Below are 21,054 nucleotides of genomic sequence, written 5' to 3'. Positions count from 1 at the left end.
GATCTACAGAACATCTGTGAGCTGCTGCCACAGTTACGTGATTTGATAACTGTGTGGACTTGTTACTTGCTTATTACAATCTTCTTAGCTCTTTCATGGTGGTACTGTCAACCTCTTGGAAGGAGAGCTCATTGAGTATTTTATTGATTTGTCTTGTACCCTGGGAAAGTGCCGAGTACATTGCAAGCTGTTCACTTTCAGCTGCGCATTTGTGGCAGGCTTGAAAGATGTACAAAGGTGATGTATATCTTAAGTGTTCTGCTGCCGGTAGTGTCTGATAACAATATTTTTTATGAATTTGAAATACTTATTAGCCACAAGGTCTAATTCAGATCTAGAGAAAAATACACACTTTAAAATGCTGTGAAACTCTTCCCTCTCAAGTAGAGTAGCATCTCTCCTGTGCTTTTAAGACTATAGTGAAGGCTCTTCTAGATTTATGATTTTCATAGCAGCTGTGGTCTTAACCTGGTTCTGGATTTCAATATTCAAAGAGCAAAATTTGTCTTGTTAACTGTTATCCACCCTGCATCTGTTTTCTAGGTTATTATAGCTTTAAAATACAACAAATACCAATTGTAAATACTGTGTACAAACAATGTAAGACAAGATGAGCAATTCCGTTAGTCTTTCATCAAAAGTGTTGTTATAAAATGCTTCTTGTTCTTCCAGCCTAAGCTTTCTTGTTCCTTAAGTGTGCATGTTATTTTCCAGAAGGCAATAACTGTCAAACATGTGCAAATGGGTATGTCTTTGCATAGCATAATTGTTAGGAATTAAGAAGTGGTGGAGAGAAAACAAAGCCAAACTGCTCTAGCACCTTGCAAGGCTGTAATATGTTAAGTTTCATAATTCTGGTTTAGAATACTTAAATAAAAGAAAAAAAAATACCTAAGAGACCACTAACAAAACCACATAAGAATACTTTCTAAAAATAAGTCACCCAGACTTTCTTTTGCAGTTAAGCTGTAGTTTCATTGTGTGACTAAAAAAGGGATTCATAGACTGTTAAGGAAAAGTAAGATCTCTGTAAGCAACTTACTGACATTCCTGTTGTGTGAACAATCTATTTAAGTATCTTTTGTCGTGCAATTTTGAGAATGATTTCTGATTTTGTTCTAGCATTGGATTAGTTCTGTAAGAATGTTTTTGGTTTGTTTTTTTTTTTTAAGAACACAGTTCTTTTTAATGCCACAAGATGGCATTTGATATAAATTGTATTTTGGATCTAAAAAGAATTAAGCTGACAATTTCTCTATATTGACTTAACAGCTACCAGAAAACCCCAAGTAATGAGATGATACTCAAATAGTTTGGTATTAAAATATTTGATAACATATAATTGTACTCATTACTTAGACATTAGAAAGCTTGCTCTGTTTTTAAAAATTGTAGGAAGAATATAGAAATGGATTTTTTTTTTTCATTCTGAGTGTGTGTGTGAAATAAAAATTAAAATAGGAGACTTATGAAAAGGTGTTATGTGAACTCCAGTAATTTAACGTGTATGACATTGGAATTGAATGCATGCAAGTCCCAAGAGAATAATTGTGGTAGTTGGTAAAAAGGATTCTGTGAACTACTTGGTATTTGAAATTTGCATTTTGGAAGTGAAATACTCTAGAAATCAGCTTCTCTTGTCCCTTTACAATGTAAGAATATGTTTTCCTCAGATGCTGATTAATAGGTTGTCTAACTACTTTTTTTTTTTTTCCTGTTCAGAGCATGCTGATGGTAACAGTGGTACATTTCTTTAAATTTCAGGCTGTTCTTGAGCACCTTCACTCTAGCAGTTTCAGCTGGTGCAGTCCTGCTTCTACCTTTCTCAATAATCAGCAATGAGATCCTGCTTTCTTTTCCACAAAACTACTATATTCAGTGGTTAAATGGCTCACTAATTCATGGTTAGTACTCAGCATAACGTAATTAAAATGGATGTCTGTTATATGTTTATAGATATATTCTTATTTTCAAACTACTAACTCCACGTTCGTTTAAGATGCTAATTGAATTGTTAATATGTTATTGGCTAGTTGATGTTGCTTCTGTGTGATATATCACAAACATCTGTCTTAACTGTTCTGTTGGGTTTTCTTAAAGAATTTTGCAGACTCGATGGAGTTAAACCAAATTCACTGCTCTGAATAGTAATGTGGAATAAAAGCTATTAGAAGCTAATGTGAAAACATGCTGTTCAAACTTCTTCCTTGTGTGTTAATGCAAGATTCATAAATCCATCTCTTTATGATTATAAATATAAATTTATTCTCAAGATTAAAAAATTGTTTTAAGAAAGTTACTCGCTGTGAGCAGTTGGGATTGGATTGTTAGATTCAACTGTTAGTGATTTATTTGTAAACAAGCAAAATTATAGAATATGAGCATATCGAGTGTGGTAAAGATGCTCAATAAAAATAAACTGTTTCAAGGAAAACAAGGTGCAGGAAAAGAATATTACTTGTACTTGCAGCAATGATGCCTTGATGTCTGGCAGAGTGAGCTTTGCATGCTTTCCAGTATTGGTTAACATGCTTATGGCTATGACGTGTAATGGATACTAATATTTGAAAACAGTTTGGACATTTGTATATGTCTTAGGGAAATAACTGGTGAAAACAGGACATTCTTTTGTAGATTTGGCTGGAGAAAGGAGGTAGTACCTTCGCTATGTGAAACAATTTATTTAATCTGGAAGAAATAATTTACAAGTTAACTGTGCTGTCCTTTTCCTGCTCTGTGAAGAGGTAGTAATAGGACTTTGGAGGATTTTTCTCTGAAAAATATATAGTTTTTGATGAATGTCTAGTAATACAGATAGCAAATTAATGAAATTCCAGTTCCCTAACTTGTAAGGATATGGTTTTTTTGTTCCTGTTTTGAGGGTTGTTTTAAGATTAAAGAAGTTTACAACAAATTACATGTTGGTAGGTGAAGACAGGAAATAACACATATTGTCTGCCAACTTTATGAAACTTGTCGAGTATTTTTTGCATTATCTGGACAATAAAATAACTTTTTTTCATGGGTTTTAGAACAAATAGGAGGAGCTGACTAGGTGTGGTGGTCAATGGTGACCCTGACTGGTGATAGAGTAGTGTAAGACTTGAGAAGTGAGGAAGGAAAATTGTAGAATAAAGACATTAGATTTTGAGAGAGTAGACTTTGCCCACTTGAGAAAGTCTTTATGTGGGACTGTACTGGAGAATGCTTGAAGGCAAAGAAAGCCAAGAGAGATGCTTCCTTCCAAGGATAACCTGCAAGTACTGTAATGTGCACCTTAGTGTGCAAGAAGATGAGCAGGTGTAATAGGAGGGCAGCTTGGCTTAATTGGGTACTCCTGAGCTCAAAACCAAAAGGAAGTGTACAGAAGGTAGAGGTGAACTGCCCAGGAGGGCTGTAGAAATATTACCTGGGTTAATATCCTAGTGTGATTATTAGGAAAGCCAAGAGTACATCTGGCTTTGCAACTGCTTTGTATAGAGCCAGCTGCTTCTCCAGTGTGCAGTGAGAGGTAAGAATCAGTGTTTGCAGGACATAAAGCAACAATTCTTCACAGTGGGGATGGTTGAACACTGGAGAAAGTTGTCCAGAGAGACTGGGAGATAAAAATCCTTGGAAATTTTCCAGAACTCAGCTGGCTGAAGCCCTGAGAAACCTGATTGTACCTGCAGTTTAGCTGTTTTAAGCAGCAGATCAGACTACATGACTTTAGAGTTTCTTTATAGTTGAGTTATTTTATGATCTGTTTTGTCACATGTCATGGGGGATTGCTAATTTTGTATGTCTCCTACATGGAAGAAAAAACCGCCAGCTAATTCTAATTTTTTTTCACATGGATTTAGCTGCTAGATTTATATTCTTTACTCCCAAACATGAAAAAAAAGAAAATAATCCTTCCTTCTTTGTCTGAATTGACTTTTGAAAAACTACAAAAATATATATCAAAGGGTGAATATTATATAATTTTTTCACTCTGTCAGAGTTGCTGCAGTACTTGAGAAAACTTGGTTTAATTAGAGATCTGCTGGAAGAAGTAGCTGTCACATAGGAAGGCCTTTGAATTTTCCAGTGACCATTTTCTGATTTTCATGTGATCATGTTTTGAAAGTACCACTTTATGCATACACAGTATAATTTATGGTTCATAAATCCAATAGCAATGGCTAGCAAGGAAGTAAATTCAGTATCTTAGTGTTTCTAAGTTTGACTCTGTATTTCAGAACTTATGCTAGGGGTAGACATTACTGAACTAAACCAAGATTTACCACAATTGGTGTGAAGACTTCAGAAATACCAGTAGATTTTGGATCTGACCATGGACTTCTGTTACTGCAACTAGACAGAAATCTGTACTTTATTTCAAAACGTTACCTTGGGGAAGGGCTCCCTCTTGTGGTATTCACTAGGTCTGCACAGTAGCATTGCACTGCTTTGTAAAAACCTATTCCATGTAGTGGCAATACCTTTTTGGAGTTAGTTATTAAATACCTGTGCAAGTTTGGAGAGCTGATAGTGCTATTGTAAGTATTCGAGTTCAGAAAATGTTCATATCTCCATAATACTTCGTCTAGCATAGCCTTCATGTAGGTTTTGCTCACTGCTTTGCATGTTATCAAATGGGAAAATTTGTATTGCTTTAAAACACTTTGGTTTTGCTAGATTTATCAGTTACAGATACAGCCTGAGCTACTTGAGTGTAACATTCAGGGTTTTTATAGTGTAGACTGTTGCATTAGTTGTGGCATATAGAAAACTAGAAAATGCACGCCTCTGATTTTTGAAACTAGGCAGAAAACCCATGTCTAGATCCCACATAAATACTCTTACCTAATGCATGTTGAACTACACCCAGAAATACTGACAGCTGGATGTTCACTTGTGCTGTTGTTGGATACAACCACCAGGTGGGAGTAAAACGTAATGAAACTGCCCTGAATAAGAAAGATGAAAAATTGCTGAGGGTCTAATCTGTGTGCCAAAGACTGAGAGATTTTTATGTTTTATGGGGGATATTCTTAGGTTGCTACAAATGCAAGAATAATTAAAATACTCCAATAGACTGCTTAAAGCGTTTATATATGTTGATATTTGCAATTCTCTCATACAATTTTGTTATGCAGTTAATGTAGTATGAAATAATTATTTTTCTGGGTTTATTTTGATTTCTGAACTATCAAAATAGGATAAGAAATACAGTAGGGGAAGAAGAAGGCCCTGTAAGTTCCTTACTTTGAGGAAACTGTATATGTATGTCAGCAGCAGTACAGCACTGTCCTTACTTCTCATAACTGTACATGCATATTGTTGCTTTGTAGTTTAATATTCTGTAAACATGGTTCTTACCAGCTGCTAATCTGTAAATTTCTGGATTTTAATTTATTAAAAATCATCCTGGATGTGCACCCCTCTCCCCTCACTTAAAATGCTCTGTGCATACTATCCAGCTCCTAAGCACTATTTTACGTTGTAGATATGCATGTAATAGAGCTGCTGAAGTTAGGACAACCAGGTATTGAGCTTTGCATTAGGTAACTGATGCACTGTCTTCAGTTAGAGAAAACATCTGAGATAAGACCCATGCCCCCATCTAATAGTATTTCTGTTCTAACACTGGGGCCTTAATTTTCAGGGGGGGGGAAGGTTTTTTTTAAAAAAAAAGTATGCAGACAGCTTGAGTTAGTGTACCCCTAGTAAGGGCTATTAATGACATTCTTGCTGATGTTGCTATGTGTGAATGTTTCTTAAATGGTAACAGGAGCTTCCTGCCTAAGCAGATTCAAAAGGAAAAATCCCCTTCTTTGTTAACTGGAGTTTAGCCACCTTTAGGCAGTCTGTTTTCTTTAGCAATTGAGTATTATATTTCACTTATCTTTTGGAATTTTTTTGGTTTGTTTTCTGTAGCTTATTTGTCTAAGTTTGGTTCCTGGTCTTATCAATTGCTGAAGTAGATTGGTCCCCTGCCTCCCTCCTCCCCCCTCGTTTTTATTTCTCTTTGAAATTTAGATAATTTCACTAAAGGAAAAAAGAAGTGTATATGGTGAAAGCTTTTTTTTTTTACGGAGTGTAGGTGGAGATAGCTGCTAACTATTTTGCATTTGGAACTAAATACAGGAATTTCTTTCAATAATGAATTCCCCAGACATCCAGTGAATGTCTTTTTCATTCCCTGTTCTTTCCAAAATGGACAAATTTAAAGAAGAAAATGAACAAGCCTGTATGTAAGAAAGATATAAAGCTGTTAGTTCAAATTTTCTTATCATGGGGATGTTATTTTTTGGATTTCAGATGATATAATAGTTCTTCAGAATTGTGGAAATGTGTGTGTTTTGGGGAGGGTGCAGGACTAAGCCTGTTTTTCTCAACTGCAGAATAAAGGCTGTGTTTTCAGGATGCAGAACATATGACACTAGTTAAACCTGTTAGCTACTAAATTGCAGGTAAGCTTCTGCTTTTATAAAGAAGAAACACCGCATCGTGCACAATTTTGATAGGATGATTAATGATAGGTTCATGTTTAGGCACCAGAAACTGGCTGTTCAGAAAGTGTTCAGCTTAGGAAAATCTTAATAGAGCAGATGCCCTTAATGGAGATCAGTTATCACTTCAGGTTGTTTTCTAAACTTTTTCCCTTCCTGCAGATGTCACATGTGTCTTACAGATGTCCTAGTTTTAGTCAGTTGTTGATTTTTTTTCACCTAGATCACAGAACAGTTGAGGTTGGAAGGGACCTCTGGAAATAGTCTAGTCTGACTCCCCTGTTCAAAGCAGGGTTAGTTAGAGAAGGCTGCTCAAGGTAATGCCATCTGGGTTATAGTATGCTGAAGGATGGAGACTACAAAGCCTGTATGGGCAATCTGTTGCAATGTTGTAAGTTTTCTGGATGTTGGTTTGTTTTGGGTTTTGTTGTTGTTTGGGTGGGTTTGGTTTGTTTTTTTTTTTTTTTTTTTTGTTTGTTTGTTTGTTTTTGTTTTTGTTTTTCCAGTTCATGCTTATTGCTCTGTCTTCATTTACTGGATACCACTGTGAGGAGTCTTGACTTTTTTCCTCCCCCTCCCCCCCCCCCCCCCCCCTTGTCAGATATTTATATACATTGGTAACACCTCCAGAAGTCCTCTCTCCTCAAATCTAAACAATTCTAGCTTTCTTAGCCTTTCCTTTTGATAGATGATCCAATTATTTAATAATCTTTGTGGTCCTTTGCTGGACTCACTCTACTATGGGCATGTCTGTCTTGTATGGAGAGGTTCACAACTGGATGCAGTACTCCAGGTGTGCCACCAGTGCAGAGCAGAGGGGAAAGATCACCTCCCTCGACCTGCTGGCAGTACTTCTTCTAATGCAGCCCAGGATGCTGTTGGCCACCTTTTTTGCAAGGGCACTTTGCTGATCTCTGTTCAACTTGATGTCCAGCAGAACCTCTAAGGCCTTTTCTACAAAGCTGCTTGTGGGATGTTTGGACCCCAGTGTGCTCTCTGCCCATTTGTCCAGCCTGCTGGAGTTCATCTGAGTAGCAGGCCACAGCTCCACTCCATCTTGTATCTTCAGCAAACTTGCTGAGGATGCACTCTGCCATCACCCAGGTCATTAATGAAGATGTTATGCCCCAGGGGGTCGTTACTAGTTTACCACTGGTGTCTGATTTCTAGCCTGGCTTTGTACTGCTGGTCACAACCCTTTGAGTCCAGAAGCGCAGCCATTTTTCAGTCTACCTCAGAGTCTACTTACCTAGCTCATACTTCATTAATTAGACTATGAGGAGATTTATGGGGGATGATGTTGAAAGCATCACTAAATATCCACTGCTCTCCTCTTGCCCACTGAGCCAGTCACCTCATCATGGAAGGCTGCTGGTATTGTTACCATGATACCTCTTCTTCTGATTTGGAGGTGGTAATGGCACTGTGTATTGCTCATGTTAAAATCCATGATTAGTCTAAATTTCTCTTGAGGAAAAATTATGGGAGGAAGTGAGTACACAGAACTGAATTTTGTGAGATTCACTGATAGTAGTAAAATACTTTTGTCCTCAAAACTTTTAAAATGGTTGTCTAAAGAGCTTGGGATATTGTGGAAGTAGTCCACCTGAGTTTGGAGTCTGTCTCCCAAGATTTCAGACATTTGCTATTGTTTAAGTTGGCATCTAATTTTTGTTCGAAGGTTGGGTATTTTTCAGCAATGACCTGTAAAGAACTGTGTATCCATAAAAATCTGGCTTCTGTTAGCACTTGTATATATACTACATTGTTATATGTAATGGAGGAAAATGTGATATTTTAAACTCTTTAGCTGAGGAACTTATAATGTATACTTTGTCTTGTTTGTTGCAGGTTTATGGAATCTAGCTTCTCTTTTTTCGAATTTATGTTTGTTTGTATTGATGCCCTTTGCCTTTTTTTTCCTGGAATCAGAAGGATTTGCTGGCTTAAAGGTAGGAAAATATTGTTAAATACAGAGTAATTACAATATGTATTCCATTTTCAGCTCTTGTTTCTGATGAAACTGAAATTACAATTTTGGGAGGATTTGACAGTGGGATGTGTATGTTTCTGTGAATGCGTATATACAAGTGTGTGCTCCTTCACAAGCAGGTGAAGCAAGTATACAGCATGTGGCTGTGAGAAAGCTTAAGGGGGTGGGGGGGAAGTCCTTGAAAAGGCATGCATACTGAGATCAAGAAAATATCTTTTTTTTTTAACAAAATGTTTTATTCAGTTTGGGTTTTTTAAAATTAATTTGTTAGGATGCTAAAAGGAAAGAAGGTTCAATAAATACACTAGAAAAAAAGTAACAAGGAATAGAAGTACTAGCTTCTTACTAATAAGGAGGGTGATTAAATAAGATGACCCAGAGAAGACAAGCTCGATTTGTGAATTTTAGAGATTACAAACATCCCCAAAAGGTTCAAATGTGGTCAATATTAACAATATGTTAAGAAAACTGTCTTGTATAGGTAGGGAATAACTAAAAATACTTTACTTAGTTGAATATATTCAAGTTGAAAGGGCTGAGCCAGTGAAGCATGGAATTTGGCCAAGCAATTTCTGAACAATAACAATTGTATTAATATCTGAACTAAAGAAATATGAGAAATTACTATAATGGGAGGCATAGCAAAATGAATCTCAAATTGTAAATACCAAATAAATTAAACTGGAATGACTGTCAGGGGACCAATTGTAGCATGTTTTCATTAATCTTTATCATCTAAATGAGTACACTTTCGTTTTTAACGATACTACGCTTGAGGGAATTCTGCGCCCTTTGAATAGTAATTACTAGAAAGCAAAGGATCTTGGAAAGTGGTCTGAAATCAGGAAAGTTAAGTGCATCAAAGATACAAACGACTACATCATTGGTAGATCACACATAAATCAATGAAGGGATGGTTGTGGTAGGAAGGAGGACGTAATTCCTGATTGCATTGACAGGAATTGGCATGAAGGCAATGAAGTTGCCTTTTTTTTGTGGAATTGGGGAAAACTCAACTGAAGTACTGCGTTCAATTTGACATTTTAGTGTTCTTATAGATGATTGAGAGAACAAAGAGGATAAAAAAGAAAATACTTAAAGTACAGCATAAAGGAAAATTTTAATTAAGAGAATAATGTAAAGAAACAGATATTTTATTCTATAGCTGAAGCTACTGGCAGGTTATATTGACTGGGCAATACAGCTGTGTTAGAAAGGACCTGCAGGACCCAGCCAAGATGGTGTGTAAATACTTGTTTGGTGTAGCCTGAACTGCTTGATGCCACTGCAGTTGCTGTGTATTGACCAAACTGCAAATATATCTAAGTAGCTTCAGTTACAAGTTTGGATAGCCAAGCTAATGAGTTCAACTTCAAAGGAGTTTGGTGATGGGCTACTATGTTTAACTGCACTTAACCAACTTGGCTGGAAAACACGCTCTTCTCCTTCCTTCACTTTGGGTATCTATAGGGCTAAGAAAACTTGTAGAAACTCATTTTGTCCTTTCAGTTTTCAAGTGGAGGACACTCCATTTTACTTCTGACTCTAAGTATCTAGCCACAGCTAATGTATATCTTTTTTTCTAAAAAAGAAGTAAATTAACTTATTTTAGTGGGGCTTGTGTCTCCTGCAGTCCAACCAAAACCAAGGATTAGGGTATCTTGAATGGTACTGCTGGTGTGTCCCCTTGACTTGTAGATTTCTGTTGTCTCCAACAGATGCATTATGTATACTTGTAAGCTTGCACTTCACATAAAACTTTAATAGTTAGAGTGTAACTTTTAAACTTATGGTATTGACTGTCAGTAAATCCCATTCAAGATAAATAGGATCACTGTTACATGTTTACACTTGGAAACATTCCTAACTCCAGATGAGATAGAACCATAAACTGTCAGCAGATGTCAGGAAAAAAATGATTGTTGGTGCTTTAGAGTAGTTCTGCTTCTTCATGCAGGTAGATGAGATCAGATTTTAATATAAAAACCCACCTGTTGTGAGGGGGAGGGAAAAACCCGATTTTGGGATTTTTTGTTGTTGTTTATTACTTTGACTTATCCTGGGTGGTTCTGGTGCATCGCAGAAACCAAGTGTGATTCCTAGTACAGGTACCCCAGGCCTTTGTCCAATGTCTGTTCTACCTGGCTGTTCTGTTTAAAAGTATCCAGAATGAATGTAGACATACTGAATTGTTTTACCAGCTTTGAGTGAGCCCTAAAGCTATTGGTGAAGATGTAGGAATTGTAGTCCATTTTAATATGAACATACCTTGGTTTTGATCACTTTTCTTAGAAAGTAAGTGGCAAATGTCACTTCTGGACTAAGTTGATAGTTAAAATTGAGTGTGCTATTCTGTTCAAATTCTGATGCAGTTAAATGATTCTGCTTGCAATAAGTATTTTATATATATTTGAAAGAATTACATCACATAATAGGGTGATTAGAATCAGGGAAAATTTATGGTTAATTGAACTCAATATTAGATGTAAGCTTTTCAGTTCTAGAATTTGTAAAGGCTAGTTTCCATCTGTTTATTTTCCTTAGATTTTGGCACATTGCTTATCTCTGTTCAGAGAATATTTTGATACCATGATTGCTTTGTAGAATTCTGGTGTTTTAATAAAAATCAAAATAATTTGTTATACTTCTCCAAATTAAAAAAAAAGTCATATTTTGTCATTCATCACATCAGACTAATGGGCCAGAGAGATGAAACATAATTCAAATGCTGTTACTGTTAACTGGCAAAATCAGGTTTTAGTGATCTCAGTTTAAAAGAACATTTCATACATTTGGCAAACCTTGCAGCATTTAAGAGACAAGCTATCTACTGTAAATGTGAAGACATCCAATAAGGAGTTTTGACACAGGATATGCAATGTTGAATCATTCAGTTAGGCATTGGATACAAGGAGTAGGGAAAGCAGTTGGTTCTAGATACCCAGCTTATCTCAAAATTAGGATAAAAAAACTTCCACTGGAAGCTTTTATGCAGGTCATCTTGAATTTGTCATAGAATTACTTTGATTATAATGAATAAACAGGTCACTTAAGATTTAGGTGTGCACAGTCAAGATGTTTGTTTGAAGGTGTTATTATAAGAATTGCTTGTTGGATTTTAATAGAAGGTCTGAAAATAAATGATTAAAAAGTTCAGTTCTGAAATTGAATGGATTTTTTCATTTTTTTTAATGGATTTCTTTGTTCAGCCTTAATTGGGACAGTAATGTTGGTCATTATCACATAAGGGCCTAACTCCTGAAGTTTTTAGCCATGTGTTTGACTGTTTATCATAGATTATGCTATAAAAGTTGATTTTATGTATTCACTATAATGGGAACTTTTTGCAAGCTATGATAGATTTGTATAGCTTTTCTTTCCATATTCTTGTAAGGAAGTATTGTCCCCTTAACTGTTCTAAGTTTCATGAATCAGAATGGGTTTGATTAACCATCTTCCAATTTACTATGGCTTTTTTTTCTTGGTTGCTAGTATACTTTCTAAATGGCACATGGCCCCTCTTATAGACTCTTTTTGATTCCCCAGGGCAACAGTTTAAAACAACTAAGGACTTGCATATTGCGCAGAGGAGAGAAATACGGAAATTAGGCACTCACCATGGACGGATGCAGTGTTGTACTGAAAATCAAACTGATTCTCTGCTTAGTTTTTAATTAAAATCACTATGTTAATTGAAAAGGGGCATTTTGGGCCCAAGGGGTTTGTTTGACCATGCCCTTTTAAAGAGCTTAAATTCTTCTCCTTGCTATAGTTTATTTCCATTTAATGGCAGTTGCAGACTTCTGTTATCAGGAAAATAATTGTAAAGGCAGTATTGGAGGTGTATAATATATGTATGTGTATATGTATATCTTTGTACATATACAGGTACGTGCCATGTGTGTATTTATTCACATATACGTATTTTAATGCACAAGTGTGACTTAGGTTTTTCAAGACTACTGAAGAAGTTGGAGGTCATTATGATATATTAGACTTTAGCTGGTGCTCTTAGCTGAGCTATTGGAGTACCTGTAGTAACTTTAGTCCCCTGCATCAATATTAAGAACTCCTTGATATTCCTATATTCTCGGATAAAGTCTGCGCATACACTTCTTGTTTAGATGTTCTTTCAGTTCTTTGTCACTGGCCTTCTCAAATTCTGTAGTAATGAAACAAAGGTGTCAACCATGTTTCTTAATGTCATAATTAACCTCATTCTTTATCATTCTCTCCAAAAAAACGAAATTTGTGGTATTTTCAGTTGAGTATCTGTAGTTCCCAGTACTGATGTTTCTATGTGTGATAACAGTCTGCACAGAAAATTACATGTGCGCTGCTCTGTGAAGGAGGCAAGCATTTTTGAAGAGATAATTGCTATACCTTTTCTTGACCTTTAAAATGCGCTTTCTCTTGATGTAACTTCAACTGAAATTTGTATTTGTTTGAAGCTGACAAAGATAAAGATGTTCAGGAGTAATTTACTTGTAAGAAAATACAAATAGTGCAATTTACTGCTGTGAGAAACTGGAATAACTAGGTATTGCATAATCATGAGTGTAGAGTTTTAAAAAGACTTTATGAAGTATTTTACCTTAATACTGATCTTTGAACTTGAAGTCATGGCATAAAGTTTAACTTGAGCGACAGCAACATCCTGACCAATTATCCAAATTATCCAGACATCTCAAAATGTTCAGAACACAACACACAGAGTCTGTGGATTAAGAGGTTAACTCCTGGAACATCAAAAGAAGTGCATGATAATAAAAACAAATAGTACAAAAATTTGAGGTAACTTCCTTGCTTAATTAATTAGGTAGACCAGGTGGAAGCGAAGAGGCCAGAGCTGGTGCTCAGAACGTCTATAAAGCTGAGCAACATGACAGCACAATGGAGGAGGAACAAAGATTTTTTTAATATACTTCTATCCTGTGTCACAGTTTGAAATTGTCCTGGTTTATGTCCCTTTTGGCAAACTTACATAAAAGTGACCCTGTACTGTATTTTATGACCAGATGACTTTTTTCCCAGTGGCTAATTTGTATCAGACCCCCATCTTAAAGAGACACAGAAATGAGTAGGAAGTCCAAGCCGGTTTGTCTCAATGAGCTTTCATTGCATGCTTTCATTATTTTTGCTCGTTTTTGCCACTGATCATCCATAAATTGTTGGAAATGAGTGATTAAGGAAGTGCTGCTTAGTGTTAGTGGCACATGCACATTCTTGGTATGTTTTTTGTGGGTGAGAGGAAATCGCGTACTGCAAAAACAAAAAGGAAAACTCCTGCTGGGAACCTTTCAAGGAAATTTAACTTGCATAATGTTTTGATCTTGGTGTTTATTACAGAAAATAAGAGTAATATTTCACCAGCTATTGTTATGTGTCAGCTAGACTCTCCATCTGCTTGCCTTTCCTTGATATCTCTTCCCAAATTCTCATTGTGTTTATTTTAATAAAAACAGCACTAAAAATGTAGCAGTTTATTCATACACTTAAGGCAGGTGAGATGGGCCAGTGTTCAGAACAGTTTATTGCATAGTGCTTGCTACTGTAAAAAGATTTGGCTGTCAAAAATACAAAGTCCTGTCTGTGTAGCAGTTGCAGCATAGCCTGTGCAAGTAAAACGTGGTGTGTAGATTCCTTTCCAAATAGTGAAATACAGTGATTTCTGCTGTTAAAGGCAGATTTCTTCTCTTCCCCTCTTTCATTGGAGCATGGCTTTTAAAAATGTGGTCTGTAGATAAAATTACTTAGCTGGGGAGGGAGTAAAATGAAACTTTGCAAAAATAGTGTTACTAGCATTTTATTGATTTTTTTTTTTTTTTTTTTTTTTTTTCTGTAAAGGTATGGTATTGTTAACTTGCTGAGTAGCCACAGTGTGTATATCTTTCATCTCCTTGATATTTGAGTTAATGTGATACACTCTATCAGTAGCAATGACTTTTCCTAATCATGTTACTATATAATAAGACTTAACTTAGTTTAAGTTTATAATGTGTTGTGTTGCAGTGCATTGTATTTGTCAACTCTAGGTAACTAAACATAAGTGAAAAGTAAACTTGCCTTTCTTTTCCTTTCTTGGTGGGTATGGAAATTCTAATTTCTGTGGTTTTCCACATAGCAAAGTTGTACTCTATGGTTTTGCTGTGTGTACCAGTAGAACTCTGGTACAACTATAGGTGTAGAGCTCTGTAAAATAACGTTTTCAGTATGTGATGAAGCCAATGTAGGAAGTATATTCAAATTTAGTTTTGAAGTATTTACTATTAGAAACTTTTTTGTTAATCTGATGTGGTATTCCATGGGAAGCAATTGTTCCTATAATACAAAATACTGGGGAAAGTGTATTGGAAATACTTTCCAATATGAGATTGTCTCTAATTAAGCTCAGTCAGTTTTCTAAATTTGTCTTGATTTTTCTGGAAAAGTGATTTGGAGAGTGCAAGAGTCTTGAACCTTGTTTGGAAACAGCATTAGACTTTGTGTTTTGTGCTTGCATGTAGCGCTGACTGCAATACCCATGGGCCACAGTGTGTAATGGCTCACCAAATAGTCTTGAGGTACCTTGTTAACAGTGTATGTTTATTTGGCATTTAAGCTCATATTTATTTGTCTATAAAATCATTCAGCATGAACTGAGACTTTAGTGCTCTGATCTCCATGAAATGTTTACTAGTATGTAACTGAATTATTGCACATTATATTACAACCCATTTACTCATTCCATTAGTAATACCAGAGACAAAAGTTGTTTAATCAGTCACATCAAAGGCAGCTGTTTGGTTTTGTATTTTTGACATAAGCTAACATCTAAAATTCAGATATGAAGTCCAGTTCTTTAAACTGGAGTATTTTAAAATGACACCACTTAAAATTTATTATACTTTTTTTGTTCTTGTTTAGAATCCGATCCCAATTATTCTGGGATTCTGATTTGGCAAGTAGCTTGATCAGGGTTTTTCCTCCTCCCTCTTAAAATGAAAGCATGCTTAACTGACAGTTATACAAACCAATAACATAGTCTGTAAGATGTAAGGTGGATAGTCAAGGACTATATTTCACAGGAAATCTTGCATATCTTTACTCTTCTTATGCTTCCTGCTTCTACTGAAGTCTCAGAAATGGCATGTACACAGCTAAATGTAGACTGTGTTTATAATTTGTAAAATAGAGGACAGGCACATCTAATATTAAATTTAGAAGAGCTTATAAAATTGCAGGAAATGCAAGATGAGGAGGTTTAACATACTTGTTAGCATGTCACATTGACAAGTGTCTACACTAAACTCTGAAAACATCCTAAAATTATAGCTTTACACTACCAGGTTCTTTATTTGCAGTTCTGCAGAAGAAAAAAATATTCTTGCCTTACAGGTATATTTAAGAAAATTAGTCTGAGAAGAGTTATGTGGGTATATGGCCTGCTTTTGAGGACCTGTGATTGGAATGTGTAACTATACTGTAGATTAGTATGAGATGAAAATACCTTTGTCTGTATAAGTATTGCAGGGTTGTAGTTTTGTTTTTTGTTTTTTTTTTTTTCTTTCACAATGGCTGTAAGACAAAGTGAAGTTAAAGATGATAAGAACATGAAAATTACTACAGGTGGGTCAGGAAGAGGTTGGGAATGTTGGTTGTATTAATTTTTCTATTACACAGCCTGGACTTCAGCATGCTTTTTTTGTGTGTATTTAGACTTTTAGAAACACTGTTCAGGACAGATAAATAACACATGTATTCTTCAACACAGGGCTGTGTCATGTTTCAGTTGAGAGCAAGCTAAAAATAAATTCAAGAATCGGTGGCTAGGAGAGAGAAACTTTTGGCTGTTGAGGAATAATGGCTTAATGTGAACTTGTTTTTGTAAATACATAAAACATTTTATAAGGCGTTATAAGAGGTCTTGCTTAAGTCAGTTGGGGACATCATATGCAAAATCTGCCCTTCTTATTTTACCATAAGGGGATCTATGGTTTGTTGAATATATATATATACACCAGTCCTATATTTGGGGACAGCTGAGGGGGTAATAAGTGGATGTTGGTTGTTGCACACATTGGATCAAGATGTGATGAGATGTGATCTGTGCTCCGTTTCATTGAAGTAGTTAAATGTCAGTTGGTTGCTTCCATAAATTAGAATGTACGTCTTTTAGAGGCCTCAGTGTAAGTGACAATAAAATAGCTTAATAGGAGATAAGCTAACGGTATAGGTTATTCAGCATAGTTTTTTTGCACTACCTGCCTCACTCTGCCTTCATTAGCTAAGGAATGAATCAGCCTTTCTGCAAGTTTATGGGGTTGAGATAATTACTTTTTTTGACCAACTCTTTAATGTTGATAATAAAGCAAAATGTGTCAGGTTAGTCTGTGTTCTTGCAACATTTTCATGTATTTGAGCTATGGAAATTAATAGAGTGACAAGGTGAAACAAGGATTGTTAGTAATATTGGGGTAAAAATACTGTGCAAAGAAAATCCCAAACACACTTGGTGTTATTTCAAAATGTGGTTTTGTGACCATTACTTTACTAGCATACTGTGAGAAACTGTATTAGATGACGCGTTATGAGTACGTAGTCATCTGTAAAACTAATGTTCTAGGAGCTAGCACTGAAACATAAGTTATTCCACCTCATCTGAGCCAGGAACGAAATGCATTGCTGAACTTTTGTGCCTTCCCCACTCCTACGTTGTTCTTAACTTGTACCTTTCTGCTGTATTTAGCATGCTTATGTTTATTCTTTGCTGAAAGCTTTAACATGTAGCTGGAATGGCATAAGATGTGAATATTTTTCTCTGCTGCTCTCTTAGCAAATAAACTGAGTGGGTTTTTTATGTTACAGTTTTTATTTGTTTTTTATGATCTAACTTACGGAGTTCTGCATGAGTAAAAATAGACATACTAAATACTTACACTAATTGTAAAGTGTACAGATGGTACAGCTACCAATACCAAGCTTGAATCTCTTTATTTATCATTGGTGTAAACTGAAGCACTGGGTTCTAAAATACTTTTTTTTTCCTAAGATACTGTTCTTTTTTTTTTTTTTTTAATGCAGAAATGAGTAGTTTTCAAATTCTGTTTGGATGAAGCATTATTAATGCCTTTCTATTTGGTAGCTGATAGCTGTATATCTAAAAAACCTGAGCTGTATTACTTTTTTAAAATTGTGATTTTATAATAAAATTTATATATCTATTTCATTTAAATGAGAAAATTTTGCCATCCTTTGGGAAGGAAGTGTTCACACATGCAGGATCTCTGAAATGTCTGAGATTCAGGGGATCTAGAAGTCCCATCTCTCAGTCAATGGAAAAGGGCAGATGCGTCTAAGAATTTGGCACATCTGAGTTAGAGGCTTCAAGAAGGCCATGTGAACACCGTTCCATCTCAGTATTTGGGTTTCTTTTATTGAATGGTGAGAAACATTAGACTGATCTGCTGCTGCTTTTATTTGACCATGGTGATTTGTTTTTATGCATGTTAAGATTTGAATGTTTGAATACTTTCACATTCAAAATGTGAATTTCTGTGAATTAATGACCTTTCAGGACAAGCAAAAATATTGTATCTATTTTAAGTCTCTTTATGCACTCTTACTTCATATAAAAAATAAAAAACATAGAAATGTCATTTTAATTCACAGAGAGGAAAATTGCCATGTAACTTTATAGTGGCAAGTCTTTATTTAAATATCTTGATCATAGAAAGGCGTGAAAAAATTTCCCTAATAGGCTTCCTTTTATTAACTGTGACTTTACTAGGTAAACACCAGTTTGGATTCTCTCTCTAAAAACAATGGTTTTTTTCATTAATAATGATAACCAGCAATGTGATACTTAGGCCTTTAGTCTATATTACTTAGTATACTAGAAATACTCCACATTAAGGATTGCTCAATACTAAGAATTACTCTGGATTGACAGTCCAAAGAAGGAGATAATGCATATGTAGTAAGGATTTTTAAGGCAGCCAACAACTTTACTTACAAAGGAGGAGAGGAAGGACGACCAATGAGTTTGTTTCTCATCCCTGGACATTTTTAAATTTTTTTTTTAATTTAAAAATTTTATTTTGGTGTAACTTTTTGAACGATTTCCCAGCTTATTAAAAGGAACTTCCAACTGTCTGGTTTGGCCAATTCAAAGAAGTGTGCTTTTTTTCTTGATCTTACTCACCCTTGGAGAGGGTTAGTAATAAGACCTTAGACACCAAAAAACCTTTCTCTTTATTTTAGAACTTTAATAGTGACCCGTGTGCTTCTACATGTCATTTGCTTTTGGGAACTGTCTTTGTGGTTTCTTTCTGTCAGAAACACAATCACAAATTCCAAGTTTTTCTTTATATTTTTGCATCGCTTATCTTAATCCTCTGCCAAGCTACAAAGAAGTTGGAAAATATCTATTTATCTTCCTATCACTCCAATCTAGCAGGAAAGATTCTTTCTGATCCAAAAGTGAATGATTAGAGGGAGACTCATGGTGTCAGAAATCCCACAGCTCCTGTGTTGTTGTTGCAGGTGGCTTTGGAAAGTCTGGGAAACTTGGTAGGTGGAGGGAGTGGAGCATCTAAGGCTAATTAGTGAGGGTTGGGCTAGCAAATGGAACAACAGAGGAAACTTGTGGGGGAAGGGGGTAGCACTGGGACAGTCATCATTTTACTATGTGTATCCTTTCCTTTCTTAGTTTTCCCCAGAAGGTTTGGGTTGTATGCTTTTACTGTAGTGTCAAAAGATCTGCATCTGTCCTTTTTAATAAGAGCTTAGACATAATCCTGTGGTTTTTGCAATAGTTTCTTTCTGCAGAGGAGGGAAGGGCAGGCTGCAGCAGGGTAGTCATGTACTCTGACAGCTGTAGGCTGCAATTATTTTATTTCAGCTAGTAGGTGTTTGCATTTTCTCTGATACTCTGTTTAGCTTTTCCTGATTTTTAAGACATTGGTATGTCTTTTGTTACGAAACTTGCACGGAATGTTTTTCTAATACACTATTTCTATATTAAATATGCAAGAGTGATATGTAGATATGGGAAAGCCAGGTGTATGCTTTTTCTTTAAGTAATTTGGATCCATGTATCTGAAAAAATTGCTAGGCAATAAATGAATCTCATGTTATCATTCTTGCTGGAGTCTGTCTTGTATTGGATAATGAAATAGATCCTAGCAAAAAAAGTGAAAGAATTGGGTTGTTTTTTAATCCCAGTCACGAGGATGCAAGTCTACAAAGAGTCCATATTCGGTTTTAGGCTTATTTCAATGAGTTCTTTGCATGCATTTATGTCAACAGGAAAGTTTGGATATGGACCTCAAGGTATACTATAACACGGTGGTTTGGATACTATTCTGGGACACTGGAGAAGAGGCCCTAAGTTTTCTTTGGCAGAGGAGTCACTCCAGTGGGTGTACTGCATCCTGGATAGATGTCCTCTTCATCAGTCTACTAAATAAAGACATCTTTTTTGGTTTTTTTTGGCCTCCAGTTGAGTGATTTTTGGTCATTCATTTCCAGCTTGGCAGGCATAGTTCTAATGCTTATTGGTACGTGTCTTTAGCCAATACCCAAACAATTCATGGGTTTTTTTCCATCAAGTTTCTTTAGCTTTCATTTTGTTTTTCTCCAGTTTTTAGTTTCTCTTTGAAATGTCTATATTTTGTTTACTTATACTGTGTAGCTATTAAATTCTACACAGTTAAATGATTTCAACTGCTTCCTGTTGCTCTGTTGACAGAAAGGTAACCACCATGAAATTATTTGGGAAAAGATACTAGCACAAAAGTCAGCTGAAAGTTGCTGGGAATGTTTTATGACTATGAATTTTTAAGACTTGTATTGTGTGGAAAATAAACTTTAAAATATGCTTATTGTGTTGTGACGAAAAGTGTTCATTTTAATCTTAAAATCCTCACAGGCGAAAGATTCTGTGGGGGAAGAGGTGGTGTGAGAGAAGACAGTCAACACTGGTTATGGTCTGAAGTGTTTGGTTCTTGCACGGGCAAGGAAACTTTTTTCCAATTGCTTGAATCTGATGTCTGAATTTATTATTTCTTCATTAAATTGTTTTAGCTCGCTCTGAAGGTTCTGAGTCATAGGCTTCTATATTATTAAAGTTAAGTGAGTTTTAGTAGAACTACAGCTTCAGTACAGTGGTACTCTCATAAGATAATGATCCCTTGACTAAATATCAGTATGCTGAACGTAATATGTGTTCCCATGTTACCAGATGGAAAATAGGGTCTCCCTATTAAAAAAAATTTCCTGCACTGCCTTGAATAGGTCAGAACAAAGATTGCTGTATGGTTTCCGACCATAGGAATGGTTAGAATGCTTGAAACTGATGTCTTCACTAACGCTTACAAATTGAGAAAGAAGGGGATGTTGCATGCTAAAAATGTAACGTTAATATATAACAATCTCCAACTTCATACGTGCTGTAATTCTTGTTCTTTTTTAGTGCCTCTATTTATTTTCTGCAGATGTTAGCATGTGTGTTTGTTGCAGTCAGCCTCTCGCTGAACAAATCTTAAAGTTACTGAGACTCCTTTTTGTCACATGAAAACAATGGGCTTCATGTGTACTTTAAAT

At 35.7% G+C, this 21,054-nt stretch overlaps 1 protein-coding gene across 2 annotated transcripts in view; it reads left to right on the top strand.

The window, feature by feature from the left end:
• The window catches only part of LMBR1 (limb development membrane protein 1), a 78,109-nt gene that overhangs the window by 18,786 nt on the left and 38,269 nt on the right, over positions 1 to 21,054 (top strand). The window contains exons 4-6 of one of the 2 annotated variants that reach the window (XM_074899924.1): positions 1,765 to 1,904; positions 8,328 to 8,428; positions 8,757 to 8,759. In XM_074899924.1, coding sequence (XP_074756025.1) covers positions 1,765 to 1,904; positions 8,328 to 8,428; positions 8,757 to 8,759 — 244 coding nt within the window. The remainder of the gene's footprint in view (positions 1 to 1,764; positions 1,905 to 8,327; positions 8,429 to 8,756; positions 8,760 to 21,054) is intronic. The other variant, XM_074899923.1, reaches the window with a different exon arrangement.

Source organism: Athene noctua, chromosome 2 (assembly GCF_965140245.1).
Source record: "Athene noctua chromosome 2, bAthNoc1.hap1.1, whole genome shotgun sequence".
NCBI classification, from domain to species: domain Eukaryota; kingdom Metazoa; phylum Chordata; class Aves; order Strigiformes; family Strigidae; genus Athene; species Athene noctua.
This window is presented reverse-complemented; position numbering and strand designations above follow the sequence as displayed.